This window comes from Saccostrea cucullata, unplaced genomic scaffold (assembly GCF_032062105.1).
Source record: "Saccostrea cucullata isolate Sc308-1 unplaced genomic scaffold, CSIRO_AGI_Scuc_v1 ctg1391, whole genome shotgun sequence".
NCBI lineage: Eukaryota > Metazoa > Mollusca > Bivalvia > Ostreida > Ostreidae > Saccostrea > Saccostrea cuccullata.
In genome coordinates, this window is record NW_026939608.1 from 60,896 (window position 1) to 77,885 (window position 16,990).

The 16,990-nt window shown below is 34.9% G+C and overlaps 2 protein-coding genes across 4 annotated transcripts in view; both read left to right on the top strand.

Annotated features, from left to right (window-relative positions):
- The window catches only part of LOC134253440 (heat shock 70 kDa protein 12A-like), a 33,426-nt gene that overhangs the window by 7,771 nt on the left and 8,665 nt on the right, over positions 1-16,990 (top strand). The gene's annotated exons all lie outside the window — the stretch shown is intronic.
- On the top strand, positions 123-7,980 carry LOC134253439 (WD repeat-containing protein 55-like). Of its 3 annotated transcripts, none has more exons than XM_062735961.1 (8): positions 123-168; positions 1,423-1,538; positions 2,681-2,866; positions 3,971-4,043; positions 4,605-4,711; positions 5,174-5,273; positions 5,854-6,023; positions 7,637-7,980. In XM_062735961.1, the coding sequence occupies exons 1-8, from the start codon at positions 157-159 to the stop codon at positions 7,968-7,970; spliced, it is 1,098 nt and encodes a 365-aa protein (XP_062591945.1). In that variant the 5' UTR covers positions 123-156; the 3' UTR covers positions 7,971-7,980. The 3 variants fall into 3 exon arrangements, with proteins under 3 accessions (XP_062591945.1, XP_062591946.1, XP_062591944.1); XM_062735962.1 differs by having other exon boundaries at positions 157-174; XM_062735960.1 differs by lacking the exon at positions 123-168 and adding an exon at positions 1,040-1,105.

Here is a 16,990-nt window from a genome sequence, read left to right on the forward strand (position 1 = left end):
ATGTTTTTACGTATGTTTATATTGTAAACATAAAAAGATAAAATTGAATATCAAAATTATTAACATTTGTATTTATATTTATTATGATTTCATGTTTATCTCTGAATTTATATCTTCTCGAATTTTAATTGTATGATTTAATAGAAAAAAGACAACATGGCGGCGAAGGTGCACGTGTGTTTGTTTTCATTTTTGTATTTTGTAGATTTGTAACATTTATTGGGGCATTTCTGTATTTTAAATATTTACTTTAAATTACATATATATTTGATAACATATGATAGTAGTTATTTATTTTAAACAGTTAATCTCGGATGGATAATATCGAAAATATTACAGGAGGGAAATCACTTTTCAGAACTTTTGTTTAGCTCATCTGAGCTGAAAGCTAAAGTGACATTTTCTGATCGTCCGTTGTCCATCGGTCTGTAAATTTTTCACATTTTCAACTTCTTCTCTAAAACAACTGAGTCAATTTCAACCAAACTTTGTACAAAGCATCCTTGGATGAAGGGGAGTTTAAATGGTTAAAATGAAGGGCCAAGTTCCCTTCCAAGGGGAGATAATTAATAAAAGACAAAAATAGAGTGGGTCATAGAAAAATCTTCTTCTCAAGAACCACTGGGCCTGAAAAGCTTAAACTCATATGGAAGCATCCTGGGGTAGTGTAGATTCTAAATTGGTAAAATCATGACCCACGGGGTAGGGTGGGGCCACAATTATAGGGAATTCAAGTTTTACATTGAAATATATAGGAAAAAACTTGTAAAAACTTCTTCTTAAAAACCACTGGACTAGAAGAGCTGAAACTTATGTGGAAGCATCCTGGGGTAGTATAGATTCTAAATTGGTAGAATCATGACCCACGGGTTAGGGCGGGGCCACAAGAGGGAATCCAAGATTTACATTGAAATATATTTAGGAAAAAACTTTATAAATTCTTCTTCTCAAGAACCACTTGACCAGAAATGCCGAAACTTACGTGGAAGCATCCTGAGGTAGTATAGATTCTAAATTGTAAAAATCATGACCTAGGGATAGGGCGGGGCCACAAAATAACATAGGGGGATAGCTGTTAAAGAACAGAATGGCCAAAGTTACTCAGGTGAGCAATGTGGCCCATGTGTCTCTTGTTTAATGTCAGAGTTAAGAAATGCAAAAATTACAAGGATGTCTTATTACACAGTAATATATAATGTGAAATATATTTTCTGATGCAAATGGTCCTTTGCAACAATCAGTCAAAGACTTCAACTGTCAAAGAATCTGTCGTAATTTTTAAACTCAGATCATTCTTAAATATGGGCAATTTTAACTCTGCTTAGCATAGGAACATAGGCACTGCATAGGAACTGTATTTTACATTTAAATAGTACCTGGTATATCTTTTTTATACTAATTATGTTTTGACATTTCTTTCAGAAGTTAGATGATGAGAAACCAAAAGGTTTGAAGTTTAATGATTTAGTGGTTGACATTTCATTCCATCCTAACCGTGAGGTGATTGCTGCAGGGCACATAGATGGAAATGTCACAATGTAAGTGACAAGTTATAAACAATGTTAATGAATGATAATTAACAATTTTAGAGACAATTTAAAAATCTTAAAAAGTCCTTGTTCATCAGATGATACCTTAATAAACTTTTAAAATATTGTAACGGAACCGAGGGTATCGTGTAATAAACTCGTGGGCCGCTATTGGTTTTCTGGTCACGGGTCGAATTTGATGGTAACGTTGGTCACAGTTTATGTTATGGTCAATGACCAACTTTTGGTCACTTATTTGGTTGACGTAATGACCAACTTTTGGTCACTTCTTTGGTTGACGTAATGACCAACTTTTGGTCACTTCTTTGGTTGACGTAATGACCAATTTTTGGTCACTTTAAATAATGTTTGTTAGGAATAACACTTGTTAAAAGTTTATAACATTTATTAGGATGATCAAATGGTTCAATTATAAACACACAGAATGGTACACGTAACTTGGTTGGTACAACGTTATTTGGTTAACAAAAAGGTGACCAACCGATGGTCAATCCAGGACGTTCCTATTAATTTGGTTCCTTAAATGGTTTCGTATACATAGACTTGGTACCGTCTTATAACCGAAGTACACGGAGTCGTTCCCCAACCAGGGAAGGCTGTGTTGAGTCGCTCCCCACAGCCGATAGTCTAAACCCAAAACAGCTAGTTTATATAGACAAAAGTTGTTATGATGACGAAAGAGACAATCAGATACCTATTACGTCACAATCAATTCAATCAATAAGTTAGCGGGTTTTAACCATCAAATTTACCTACTAAATTAATAACGTTGTACCCATATAAAACATACAAAATACATCACTTTGACATTTAATTATAAAATTAAATAAAATTAATAAAGTCATTAAATCAATTATTGTTCATTTCTTTCGTTAACTGTTCATTGACAATTATTTACGGAGTTTATAAACATCGGGTTCAAGTTCCATATATTCCAAACTTGTCAACAAGAGTTAACCCGAATTTCACAGGTACACTTCGTGATACATAACAATATACATTCACTCAAACTTTTTACGAAAACAATAATATTTACTTTTTTGTTAATCAGCTTGTAAATACATGTAGTTTGATTTGTGTAGTGTGGTTGCTTGTTATAAACAAAATGAATATTATTTTAACTTTTACAGACACACTTATTCCAACACCGAAGAAAGCAATGAATTGATGAAGTTAGAACATCACAAGAAAGCCTGCAGAGCTGTTAGATTCTCTGATGATGGACTCCATCTCTACACAGCATCCAAAGACAAATCCATACAAATAGTAGATCTTAACACAGGAGCAGTCAAACATAAAATCAAAGCTGCACATAGGTAAAGTTAACATAAGTCTCCGATCTTAACACAGAATAGTTAACTTCAAGCTTAAAATCAAAACTGCACATAAGTAAAAAATATAACCTCTTAAACCTGGCACGGTAAAAGGGAAAAAAATCATGTCCAGTTGTTTCCCTTGGGGGAACTTAATTTGTTACTCTTCACCTAAGACAAATGTGTGATACAACCTATCTGTTAATATCTCAAGATTTTAGCTAATCCAGAACAAATTAAAGAATGCTTACACATATTTGTTGGTGCCTACCTTCTACAACAATACCGTATAATGGGTCTATGACATGTGACCGAAAGACAACTCACCGAACGACAACTCGCCGACATTTTTTTCACCGACACTATAAAAGTCGTCGATACGACAACTCATCGAAAGACAGGTCACCGACAGACAAGTCATGGACAGAATATAATACATCGACACTCACCGACATCATCAAAGTTTTGTAACAACCACTCTAAGTACGGAATAAAGGAATCCTTTGTCCTTTCAACACAATCCTTAACTACAGTCAAAATTCTAGCATTTCTTTTTGCGTCTTTTTTTCATCAAATCGTAAACTTCACCCATAATAACCGACCTTTTCACCATTTCTGTTCGTGGTTATTCCGATTTAAGAGATGCAATGAATTTGAATATATCGGGATGTGCTACGCCAACAATACTGGCAAATCGTCTGAGGTGCCAACCTTCCAACAAATTGTTAGTTCGGAGGTCTTGATTTAGAACTCTTTCATAGACACTCCAAGTCTGAGGGGGAATTTTCCCGTTTTACAGGTAAAAACCATTGTCGGTGAATTTCTACTCACCGACAATATTGTCGGTGAATTGTCCATTCGGCGAATTTGCACGCGTCAGTGACTTTCACTTTTGTCGGTCAACTTTCTGTCGGTGAGTTGTCCGGCACTGCCATATAATCCCTATTAACCCCCCCTGCCCCTATAAGTGCCCCCTATTCCTTTTTCTCTGCCTACAGGTCAAAAATATTTTAAATTGTAAGCTTACTTAGAAATATGACTGTTGAAGCTTACATGGACTTTTTCTGTGTGTAATTTTAATATTTTATGTCTCTGTATATATTACAGTTCACCCATATACAGTCTACTGGTAACTGGAGAAAACTTTCTAGCTTCAGGAGATGATGATGGATATTTGAAGGTAAAATTTTGAGAACCAGATCAGATAGAAAGGAAATTAACCAGTCTGACAGGGACTAGAACTGCCAAAATATCTCCAAATTTGTTGTTAATATCCATGTTTACAATGTTTTCAATCTCACTTGACTTAGCTATGACCTCTCAACTGCTGAACTATGACGTCATGTATCCCTGTATTACAAAAAGACAAGAGCAAAGGGAAATTCAAAGAAAATGTAATAAAAAGAAAATTCAGTTATGTAGTTGAATATGGAATTTAATTCACTCATGAAGCAGGATTTTCTTGACCGGCTATATTTTCACTCGTGAAAAAATCACAAAATCCTGACCCATTTGTGAAATAAATTTAATGTCCAAGTAGAGAACATCGAATATCCTCCATTTTACTTTGTAATTCATTGACTTTTTCCTGTATATGTTTTGAATGTAATCCCACATGTACCTTGAGTACATTTCTAAAAAAAATTATTTGATTTTCATGTTATAAGGCCTATGAACTGAGGGTCCTTTCCATTAATCATAAGGTATCATACCTGACTATTTTGTGATTCCCCTAGAACAGCTGTGGGACCTGAGAACTAAGACAGCTGTGATGGATTTGAAGGAGAATGATGATTACATCAGTGACATGGCTATAGACAACCAACAGAAAATCCTACTGGCAACAAGGTGAGTATTCTTCAATAGGGATCATATCAATAAAATTTCACTGGTTACAAGGTCATTTACTTTCTATAGAAATAATAAAGATAAATGTATATGTAAAATCCTACTGGCAACAAGATTAGGTTCTTTCTGTAGAGATCATAGAGATTATTATAATGTTTAGAATTATTTAAAAAAAATAAAAGAACGTAAATTAGTTGCTCTTAGTTTAGTCAAGACAATTTAGTGATATACTTTCTACTTATAAAAAATGCATGTATGGTACCTTGTAAATACATGTCCACAATTATTATTTAGAATAAAAATGAAAGAAAAAAAAACTTGTTGGTCTCTGGTTATCATCCTGATTGATAAAAAGTATAGAAATATACAACTGTATAATAATTTTTAAAAAATGCTGTTAATAATAGCAGGTATGTGTAGCTTGACATATTTTTTTATAACTGTCTGTTTTTTTTTTTCTAGTGGGGATGGGACTTTGACAGCATTCAATGTCAGAAGAAAAAGAATGGAAATTCAGTCAGAACTGTTTGATTCTGAGCTTCTTTCCCTGTCAATTGTTAAGGTGGGTAATCTTATATGGTGTGAAAGCACAGTTGAGTATATGGTAAGTTTTACATATATTCTACTGTGCTGTATTCATAATGTGAGATTCAGAACTTGGTTGCTCTGCAGGGTTAATGTAATTTTCCCCCAATAATTCCATAATTTCTGGTATAAAAAACAAAGAAAGCACTAAAATTTTCATTGTGTTATGGATATGGCACACCTAAGTGTTCCTCTTATACATGTATATACCCCTGGTTGTTTCTTGATACCTATTTTAAATATGAGGAAGAGAGAAAATGCAATAGAACAGGGTTCAAACTTTGGCCTCTAACTTTTTTTTGATGCTTTCAAGTCATTTTCGGGTATGATCACAGCATCAAATGTAACAGGAAGAGACTACTAAGATGGCCAGATACGTTTATCGACCAAAGGCCAGAAATCTCGGTCTTGAGTTCAACCCAGTCTTTTTCATTGCATTTTCTCCCCTGTATATTTGGTACACTGATCAAGATTCTAAAAATAGATTTATTTTGCCTGAATTTCATCTCCACTTCCCTCTGTTTCTAAAATTTGACATAGTTATTTCTACCTTTCAGGGTAACCAGAAGGTTTTGTGTGGAACATCTGAGGGTGTCATCAATATTTTTAACTGGGGAGAGTGGGGTAATATCAGTGACAGATTTCCAGGCCACCCTCTGTCTATAGACTGCATGGTTCCTATTACTAGTGACATTGTTTGCACTGGCTCCAGTGATGGCATAGTCAGGTAAATTGACTGAAAGAATAAAGGCTCTGTACCACTTCTTATGTAAAAAGTTAAGATAATGTTTGTCAATAGAAAAGGTGATTTTTTTATATTATTATACAAGTATTTAAATTTTAATTATTTTTAATTTTCTATTTGGCCCCCTGTCTTCAAAATGAAAGAAACTAAGATAATTTTATCTTTATAGATGAAACTATGTGCAACTTTTTATTAATATTTTTCATTTTAAATCAATTTGAAGGTCAACTTTGTTCAGTGATAGACAATATGTGTGTGTGATTTTGTAAATTAGTATTTTTAGCTCACCTGAGGCGAAGGCTCAAGTGAGCTTTTCTGATCACATTTTGTCCGTCGTCCGTCCGTCTGTAAACTTTTCACATTTTCGACTTCTTCTCAAGAACCAATTGGCCAATTTTAACCAAACTTGGTACAAAGCATCCTTGGGTTAAGGGGAGTTTAAATTAATAAAATAAAGGGCCAAGTCCCCTTACAAGGGGAGATAATCAAGAAAAGACAAAAATAGAGTGGGGTCACTAAAAAATCTTCTTCTCAAGAACCACAGGGCCAGGAAAGCTGAAACTTATGTGGAGGCATCCTTGGGTAGTGTAGATATTAAATTGTTAAAATCATGACCCCCTGGGGTAGGGCGGGGCCACAATAGGAAATCCAAATTTTACATAGAAATATATAGGAAAAATAAAAATCTTTAAAAATCTTCTTCTCAAGAACCACAGGGCCAGGAAAGCTGAAACTTGTGTGGAAGAATCCTTGGGTGGTGTAGATATTAAATTGTTAAAATCATGACCCCCGGGGGTAGGGCGGGGCCACAATAGGGAATCCAAGTTTTACATAGAAATATATAGAACAAATCTTTAAAATTCTTCTTCTCAAGAACCACAGGGTTAGGAAAGCTGAAACTTATGTGGAAGAATCCTTGGGTAGTGTAGATATTAAATTGTTAAAATCACAACCCCCGGGGGTAGGGCGTGGCCAAAATAAGGAACCCAAAATTTACATAGAAATATATAGAACAAATCTTTAAAAATCTTCTTCTCAAGAACCACTGGGCCAGGAAAGCTGAAACTTATGTGGAAGCATCCTTGGGTGGTGTAGATATTAAATTGTTAAAATCTTGACCCCCAGGGGCAGGGCGGGGCCACAACAGGGAATCCAAGTTTTACATAGAAATATATAGAACAAATCTTTAAAAATCTTCTTCTCAAGAACCACTGGGCCAGGAAAGGTGAAACTAATGTGGAAGCATCCTTGGGTAGTGTTGATATTAAATTGTTAAAATCATGACCCCTGGGTGTAGGGCGGGGCCACAATAGGGAATCCGAGTTTTACATAGAAATATATAGAACAAATCTTTAAAAATCTTCTTCTCAAGAACCACTGGGCCAGGAAAGCTGAAACTTATGTGGAAGCATCCTTGGGTAGTGTAGATTCTAAAGTTTTAAAATCATAAAAGGGAAGGGGGTAGTGGGGCATGATAGGTATAGCAAGAGGGGTAAAAAAAACTGCATCACCCAAGTTACTCAGGTGAGCGATGTGGCCCATGGGTCTCTTGCTTTAACTTGTTGACTTGTACAATGTAAATTCATCTCTTTCAGAGCAGTGCACATCCTCCCAAACAGATTTCTAGGTGTGGTGGGTGAACATGATGAATTTCCCGTGGAAAACCTTAGTCTTTCTCATGATAAAAAAATACTAGCCAGTTGTTCACATGATCAGACTATTAAATTCTGGAGAGTGGACAATCTCAAAAAAGAAAAAGTAAACACAAGGAAAAAGGCCAAGAAATCAAACAAACCTAAATATCTGGCTCCTAAAGATGACTTTTTTGCTGGTCTTGCAGAGGGGGAATCCTCAACCAAAGACAATGAAAAGAAAGATGATTCAGATTCAGATGATGATGAAAGTGATGATAGTGATGATGATGAATAAAATTTGTATTTACAAAGTGGCTTGCAATTTTTAGCTCACCTGAGCCAAAGGCTCAAGTGAGCTTTTCTGATCACATTTTGTCCAGCGTCCGTCTGTCTGTCTGTAAACTTTTCACATTTTCGACTTCTGCTCAAGAACCGCTGGGCCAATTTCAACCAAACTTGCCACAAAGTATCCTTGGGTGAAGGGGATTCAAGTTTGTTCAAATGAAGGGCCACGCCCTTATTCAAGGGGAGATAATTGGGAATTAATGAAAATTTAGTGGTATATTTTAAAAATCTTCTTCTCAAGAACCACTGTGCCAGGAAAGATGAAACTTATGGGGAAATATCCTCAGGTAGTGTAGATTCAAGTTTGTTCAAATCATGACCCCCGGGGGTAGGGCGGGGCCAAAATGGCCGACCAAAGTTTTACATAGAAATATATAGGAAAATTCTTTAAAAATCTTCTTCTCAAGAATGACAAAGCCATAATTCATCATATTTATATGGGAGCATGCTCATGTAGTGTAGATTCAATTTTGTTCAAATCATGACCCCCCGGGTAAGGGCGGGGCCAAAATGGCCGACCAAAGTTTTACATAGAAATATATAGGAAAATTCTTTAAAAATCTTCTTCTCAAGAATGACAAAGCCATAATTCATCATATTCATATGGAAACCTGCTCAGGTAGTGTAGATTCAAGTTTGTTCAAATCATGACCCCGGGGGGTAGGGCGGGGCCAAAATGGCCAACCAATGTTTTACATAGAAATATATAGGAAAATTCTTTAAAAATCTTCTTCTCAAGAATGACAAAGCCATAATTCATCATATTTATATGGAAACCTGCTCAGGTAGTGTAGATTCAAGTTTGTTCAAATCATGACCCCGGGGGGTAGGGCGGGGCCAAAATGGCCAACCAATGTTTTACATAGAAATATATAGGAAAATTCTTTAAAAATCTTCTTCTCAAGAATGACAAAGCCATAATTCATCATATTTATATGGGAGCATGCTCATGTAGTGTAGATTCAAGTTTGTTCAAATCATGACCCCCGGGTAAGGGCGGGGCCAAAATGGCCGACCAAAGTTTTACATAGAAATATATAGGAAAATTCTTTAAAAATCTTCTTCTCAAGAATGACAAAGCCATAATTCATCATATTTATATGGAAACATGCTCAGGTAGTGTAGATTCAAGTTTGTTCAAATCATGACCCCCGGGGGTAGGGCGGGGCCAAAATGGCCAACCAATGTTTTACATAGAAATATATAGGAAAATTCTTTAAAAATCTTCTTCTCAAGAATGACAAAGCCATAATTCATCATATTTATATGGAAGCATGCTCAGGTAGTGTAGATTCAAGTTTGTTCAAATCATGACCCCGGGGGGTAGGGCGGGGCCAAAATGGCCAACCAATGTTTTACATAGAAATATATAGGAAAATTCTTTAAAAATCTTCTTCTCAAGAATGACAAAGCCATAATTCATCATATTTATATGGGAGCATGCTCATGTAGTGTAGATTCAAGTTTGTTCAAATCATGACCCCCGGGTAAGGGCGGGGCCAAAATGGCCGACCAAAGTTTTACATAGAAATATATAGGAAAATTCTTTAAAAATCTTCTTCTCAAGAATGACAAAGCCATAATTCATCATATTTATATGGAAACATGCTCAGGTAGTGTAGATTCAAGTTTGTTCAAATCATGACCCCGGGGGTAGGGCGGGGCCACAATGGCCGACCAAAGTTTTACATAGAAATATATAGGAAAATTCTTTAAAAATCTTCTTCTCAAGAATGACAAAGCCATAATTCATCATATTTATATGGAAGCATGCTCAGGTAGTGTAGATTCAAGTTTGTTAAAATCATGACCCCCGGGGGTAGGGCGGGGGCCAAAATGGCCGACCAAAGTTTTAAATAGAAGTATATAGGAAAATTCTTTAAAAATCTTCTTCTCAAGAATGACAAAGCCATAATTCATCATATTTATATGGAAGCATGTTCAGGTAGTGTAGATTCAAGTTTGTTCAAATCATGACCCCCGGGGGTAGGGCGGGGCCAAAATGGCCGACCAAGGTTTTACATAGAAATATATAGGAAAATTCTTTAAAAATCTTCTTCTCAAGAATGACAAAGCCATAATTCATCATATTTATATGGAAGCATGCTCAGGTAGTGTAGATTCAAGTTTGTTCAAACCATGACCCCGGGGGGTAGGGCGGGGCCAAAATGGCCGACCAATGTTTTACATAGAAATATATAGGAAAATTCTTTAAAAATCTTCTTCTCAAGAATGACAAAGCCATAATTCATCATATTTATATGGAAGCATGTTCAGGTAGTGTAGATTCATTTTTGTTCAAATCATGACCCCGGGGGTAGGGCGGGGCCAAAATGGCCGACCAATGTTTTACATAGAAATATATAGGAAAATTCTTTAAAAATCTTCTTCTCAAGAATGACAAAGCCACTATTCATCATATTTATATGGAAGCATGTTCAGGTAGTGTAGATTCATTTTTGTTCAAATCATGACCCCGGGGGTAGGGCGGGGCCAAAATGGCTGACCAAAGTTTTACATAGAAATATATAGGAAAATTCTTTAAAAATCTTCTTCTCAATCATTTTCTAAAAAATAGCAAATCCATGATTGGTCATGGGACTACTTTTGGATTTAAACTTTACAATAAAAAGCCATTTTATACTAGTCCTACCCTTGGTGCTCAGGTGAGCGATGTGGCCCATGGGCCTCTTGTTTTTATTTTAATATATAATATTTTGGATGAAAACTGTATTTCTCTGTACAGTCTTACTAGTTAGCTCTACTGGTCAGAGACCAGAAGAGCTTATGCGATATTAATGCGTCCGTCGTCCGTCCGTCTGTCTGTCTGTAAACAATTTTTCAAAATGCTACTCCTCCTACAGTTTTGGTCCGATTTCTACATAAATTGGCACACAAGTAGACTACACTAAGATACATAATTTTGTGCATCGGTTTTTGATTTCAATGAACGGTGTTGCCGTGGTTACTAAACATAGAAATTTCTGTGAAATTCTTTCAAAATGCTACTCCTCCTACAGTTTTGGTCTGATTTCAATATAACTTGGCACAAAAGTAGACTACACTAAGATACAAAATTCTGTGCATCAGTTTTTAGCTCTACTGGTCATAGACCAGAAGAGCTTATGCGATAGTAATGCGTCCATCGTCCGTCCGTCTGTCTGTCTGTCTGTAAACAATCTTTCAAAATGCTACTCCTCCTACAGTTTTGGTCTGATTTCAATATAACTTGGCACACAAGTAGACTACACTAAGATACATAATTCTGTGTATCGGTTTTTGATTTCGATGAACGGTGTTGCCGTGGTTACTAAAAATAGAAATTTCTGTGAAATTCTTTCAAAATACTACTCCTTCTACATTTTTGGTCTGATTTCAATATAACTTAGCACACAAGTAGACCACACTAAGATACATAATTCTGTGTATCAATTTTGGATTTTGATGAACGATGTTGCCGTTGTTGCTAAAAATAGAAATTTCTGTGATATTCTTTCAAAATGCTACTTCTCCTACAGTTTTGGTCTGATTTCAGTATAACTTGGCACACAAGTAGACTACACTAAGATACATAATTCTGTGTATCGGTTTTTGATTTCGATGAACGGTGTTGCCGTTGTTACTAAAAATAGAAATTTCTATGATATTCTTTCAAAATGCTACTCCTCCTACAGTTTTGGTCTGATTTCAATATAACTTGGTACACAAGTAGACTAAACTAAGATACATAATTCTGTATATCAGTTTTTGATTTCGATGAACGGTGTTGCCTTGGTTACTAAAAATAGAAATTTTTGTGAAATTCTTTCAAAATGCTACTCCTCGTACAGTTTTGGTCTGATTTCAATATAACTTGGCACATAAGTAGACTACACTAAGATACATAATTCTGTACATCGGTTTTTGATTTCGATGAACGGTGTTGCCGTGGTTACTAAAAATAGAAATTTCTGTGAAATTCTTTCAAAATACTACTCCTTCTACATTTTTGGTCTGATTTCAATATAACTTAGCACACAAGTAGACCACACTAAGATACATAATTCTGTGTATCGGTTTTTGATTTCGATTAACGGTGTTGCCGTTGTAACTAAAAATAGAAATTTCTATGAAATTCTTTCAAAATGCTACTCCTCCTACAGTTTTGGTCTGATTTCAGTATAACTTGGCACACAAGTAGACTACACTAAGATACATAATTCTTTTTATCAGTTTTTGATTTCGATGAACGGTGTTGCCGTTATTACTAAAAATAGAAATTTCTGTGGAATTCTTTCAAAATGCTACTCCTCCTACAGTTTTGGTCTGATTTCAATATAACTTAGCACACAAGTAGACTACACTAAGATACATAATTCTGTATATCGGTTTTTGATTTCGATGAACGGTGTTGCCATGGTAACTAAAAATAGAAATTTCTGTTAAAAACTCTCAAAATGCTACTCCTCCTGCAGTTTAAGTCTGATTATAATATAATGTGGCATGCAAGTAGACTATACTAAGAACATAAAGAGACTTAATCAAGGATCATTATTCTTTTTATTGCTGTGGTAAAGTTTCAATTCCCAACTGCTTAAGAACTTTTCCCTTCCATTGCTATAAGAACAAACCAGTAGAGCTTCAGTCTCGACAGAGACTTCTGGTTGATTTCAATGAACGGTGTTGCCGTGGTTACTAAAAATAGAAATTTCTTTGAAATTCTTTCAAAATGCTACTCCTCCTACAGTTTTCGTCCAATTTCAATATTACTTGGCACACAAGTAGACTACACTAAAATACATAATTCTATGCATCGGTTTTTGATTTCGATGAATGGTGTTGCCGTGATTACAAAAAATAGAAATTTCTTTGAAATTCTTTCAAAATGCTACTCCTCCTACAGATTTGGTCCGATTTCAGTATAACTTGGCACACAAGTAGACTACACTAAGATACATAATTCTGTGCATCGGTTTTTGATTTCGATAAACGGTGTTGCCGTGGTTACTAAAAATAGAAATTTCTGTGAAATTCTTTCAAAATGCTACTCCTCCTACAGTTTTGGTCTGATTTCAATATAACTTGGTACACAAGTAGACTAAACTAAGATACATAATTCTGTATATCAGTTTTTGATTTCGATGAACGGTGTTGCCTTGGTTACTAAAAATAGAAATTTCTGTGAAATTCTTTCAAAATGCTACTCCTCGTACAGTTTTGGTCTGATTTCAATATAACTTGGCACATAAGTAGACTACACCAAGATACATAATTCTGTACATCTGTTTTTGATTTCGATGAACGGTGTTGCCGTGGTTACTAAAAATAGAAATTACTGTGAAATTCTTTCAAAATACTACTCCTTCTACATTTTTGGTCTGATTTCAATATAACTTAGCACACAAGTAGACCACACTAAGATACATAATTCTGTGTATCGGTTTTTGATTTCGATTAACGGTGTTGCCGTTGTAACTAAAAATAGAAATTTCTATGAAATTCTTTCAAAATGCTACTCCTCCTACAGTTTTGGTCTGATTTCAGTATAACTTGGCACACAAGTAGACTACACTAAGATACATAATTCTTTTTATCAGTTTTTGATTTCGATGAACGGTGTTGCCGTTATTACTAAAAATAGAAATTTCTGTGGAATTCTTTCAAAATGCTACTCCTCCTACAGTTTTGGTCTGATTTCAATATAACTTAGCACACAAGTAGACTACACTAAGATACATAATTCTGTATATCGGTTTTTGATTTCGATGAACGGTGTTGCCATGGTAACTAAAAATAGAAATTTCTGTTAAAAACTCTCAAAATGCTACTCCTCCTGCAGTTTAAGTCTGATTATAATATAATGTGGCATGCAAGTAGACTATACTAAGAACATAAAGAGACTTAATCAAGGATCATTATTCTTTTTATTGCTGTGGTAAAGTTTCAATTCCCAACTGCTTAAGAACTTTTCCCTTCCATTGCTATAAGAACAAACCAGTAGAGCTTCAGTCTCGACAGAGACTTCTGGTTGATTTCAATGAACGGTGTTGCCGTGGTTACTAAAAATAGAAATTTCTTTGAAATTCTTTCAAAATGCTACTCCTCCTACAGTTTTCGTCCAATTTCAATATTACTTGGCACACAAGTAGACTACACTAAAATACATAATTCTATGCATCGGTTTTTGATTTCGATGAATGGTGTTGCCGTGATTACAAAAAATAGAAATTTCTTTGAAATTCTTTCAAAATGCTACTCCTCCTACAGATTTGGTCCGATTTCAGTATAACTTGGCACACAAGTAGACTACACTAAGATACATAATTCTGTGCATCGGTTTTTGATTTCGATAAACGGTGTTGCCGTGGTTACTAAAAATAGAAATTTCTGTGAAATTCTTTCAAAATGCTACTCCTCCTACAGTTTTGGTCCAATTTCATTATAACTTGGCACACAAGTAGACTACACTAAGATACATAATTCTGTGCATCTGTTTTTGATTTCGATGAACGGTGTTGCCTTGGTTACTAAAAATAGAAATTTCTTTGAAATTCTTTCAAAATGCTACTCCTCCTACAGATTTGGTCAGATTTCAGTATAATTTGGCACACAAGTAGACTACACTAAGATACATAATTCTGTGCATCGGTTTTTGATTTCGATAAACGGTGTTGCCGTGGTTACTAAAAATAGAAATTTCTGTGAAATTCTTTCAAAATGCTACTCCTTCTACATTTTTGGTCTGATTTCAATATAACTTAGCACACAAGTAGACCACACTAAGATACATAATTCTGTATATCGGTTTTTGATTTCGATGAACGGTGTTGCCGTGGTTACTAAAAATAGAAATTTCTATGAAATTCTTTCAAAATGCTACTCCTCCTACAGTTTTGGTCTGATTTCAGTATAACTTGGCACACAAGTAGACTACACTAAGATACATAATTCTTTGTATCAGTTTTTGATTTCGATGAACGGTGTTGCCGTTATTACTAAAAATAGAAATTTCTGTGGAATTCTTTCAAAATGCTACTCCTCCTACAGTTTTGGTCTGATTTCAATATAACTTGGTACACAAGTAGACTAAACTAAGATACATAATTCTGTATATCAGTTTTTGATTTCGATGAACGGTGTTGCCTTGGTTACTAAAAATAGAAATTTCTGTGAAATTCTTTCAAAATGCTACTCCTCGTACAGTTTTGGTCTGATTTCAATATAACTTGGCACATAAGTAGACTACACTAAGATACATAATTCTGTACATCGGTTTTAGATTTCGATGAACGGTGTTGCCGTGGTTACTAAAAATAGAAATTTCTGTGAAATTCTTTCAAAATACTACTCCTTCTACATTTTTGGTCTGATTTCAATATAACTTAGCACACAAGTAGACCACACTAAGATACATAATTCTGTGTATCGGTTTTTGATTTCGATTAACGGTGTTTAGGTGGTTAATAAAAATAGATATTTCTGTGAAATTCTTTCAAAATGCTACTCCTCCTACAGTTTTGGTCTGATTTCAGTATAACTTGGCACACAAGTAGACTACACTAAGATACATAATTCTTTTTATCAGTTTTTGATTTCGATGAACGGTGTTGCCGTTATTACTAAAAATAGAAATTTCTGTGGAATTCTTTCAAAATGCTACTCCTCCTACAGTTTTGGTCTGATTTCAATATAACTTAGCACACAAGTAGACTACACTAAGATACATAATTCTGTGTATCGGTTTTTGATTTCGATGAACGGTGTTGCCATGGTAACTAAAAATAGAAATTTCTGTTAAAAACTCTCAAAATGCTACTCCTCCTGCAGTTTAAGTCTGATTATAATATAATGTGGCATGCAAGTAGACTATACTAAGAACATAAAGAGACTTAATCAAGGATCATTATTCTTTTTATTGCTGTGGTAAAGTTTCAATTCCCAACTGCTTAAGAACTTTTCCCTTCCATTGCTATAAGAACAAACCAGTAGAGCTTCATTCTCGACAGAGACTTCTGGTTGATTTCGATGAACGGTGTTGCCGTGGTTACTAAAAATAGAAATTTCTTTGAAATTCTTTCAAAATGCTACTCCTCCTACAGTTTTCGTCCAATTTCAATATTACTTGGCACACAAGTAGACTACACTAAAATACATAATTCTGTGCATCGGTTTTTGATTTCGATGAACGGTGTTGCCGTGATTACTAAAAATAGAAATTTCTTTGAAATTCTTTCAAAATGCTACTCCTCCTACAGATTTGGTCCGATTTCAGTATAACTTGGCACACAAGTAGACTACACTAAGATACATAATTCTGTGCATCGGTTTTTGATTTCGATAAACGGTGTTGCCGTGGTTACTAAAAATAGAAATTTCTGTGAAATTCTTTCAAAATGCTACTCCTCCTACAGTTTTGGTCCAATTTCATTATAACTTGGCACACAAGTAGACTACTCTAAGATACATAATTCTGTGCATCGGTTTTTGATTTCGATGAACGGTGTTGCCTTGGTTACTAAAAATAGAAATTTCTTTGAAATTCTTTCAAAATGCTACTCCTCCTACAGATTTGGTCAGATTTCAGTATAATTTGGCACACAAGTAGACTACACTAAGATACATAATTCTGTGCATCGGTTTTTGATTTCGATAAACGGTGTTGCCGTGGTTACTAAAAATAGAAATTTCTGTGAAATTCTTTCAAAATGCTACTCCTCCTACAGTTTTGGTCTGATTTTGATATAACTTGGCATACAAGTAGACTACACTAAGATACATAATTCTGTGCATCCGTTTTTGATTTCAATGAACAATGTTGCCATGGTTACTAAAAATAGAAATTTCTGTGAAATTCTTTGAAAATGCTACTCCTCCTGCAGTTTTGGTCTGATTTCAGTATAACTCGGCACACAAGTAGACTATACTAAGATACATAATTCTTTGCATTGGTTTTTATTTTGATGAGTGGCAAGGATCATTTTTCTATTTATT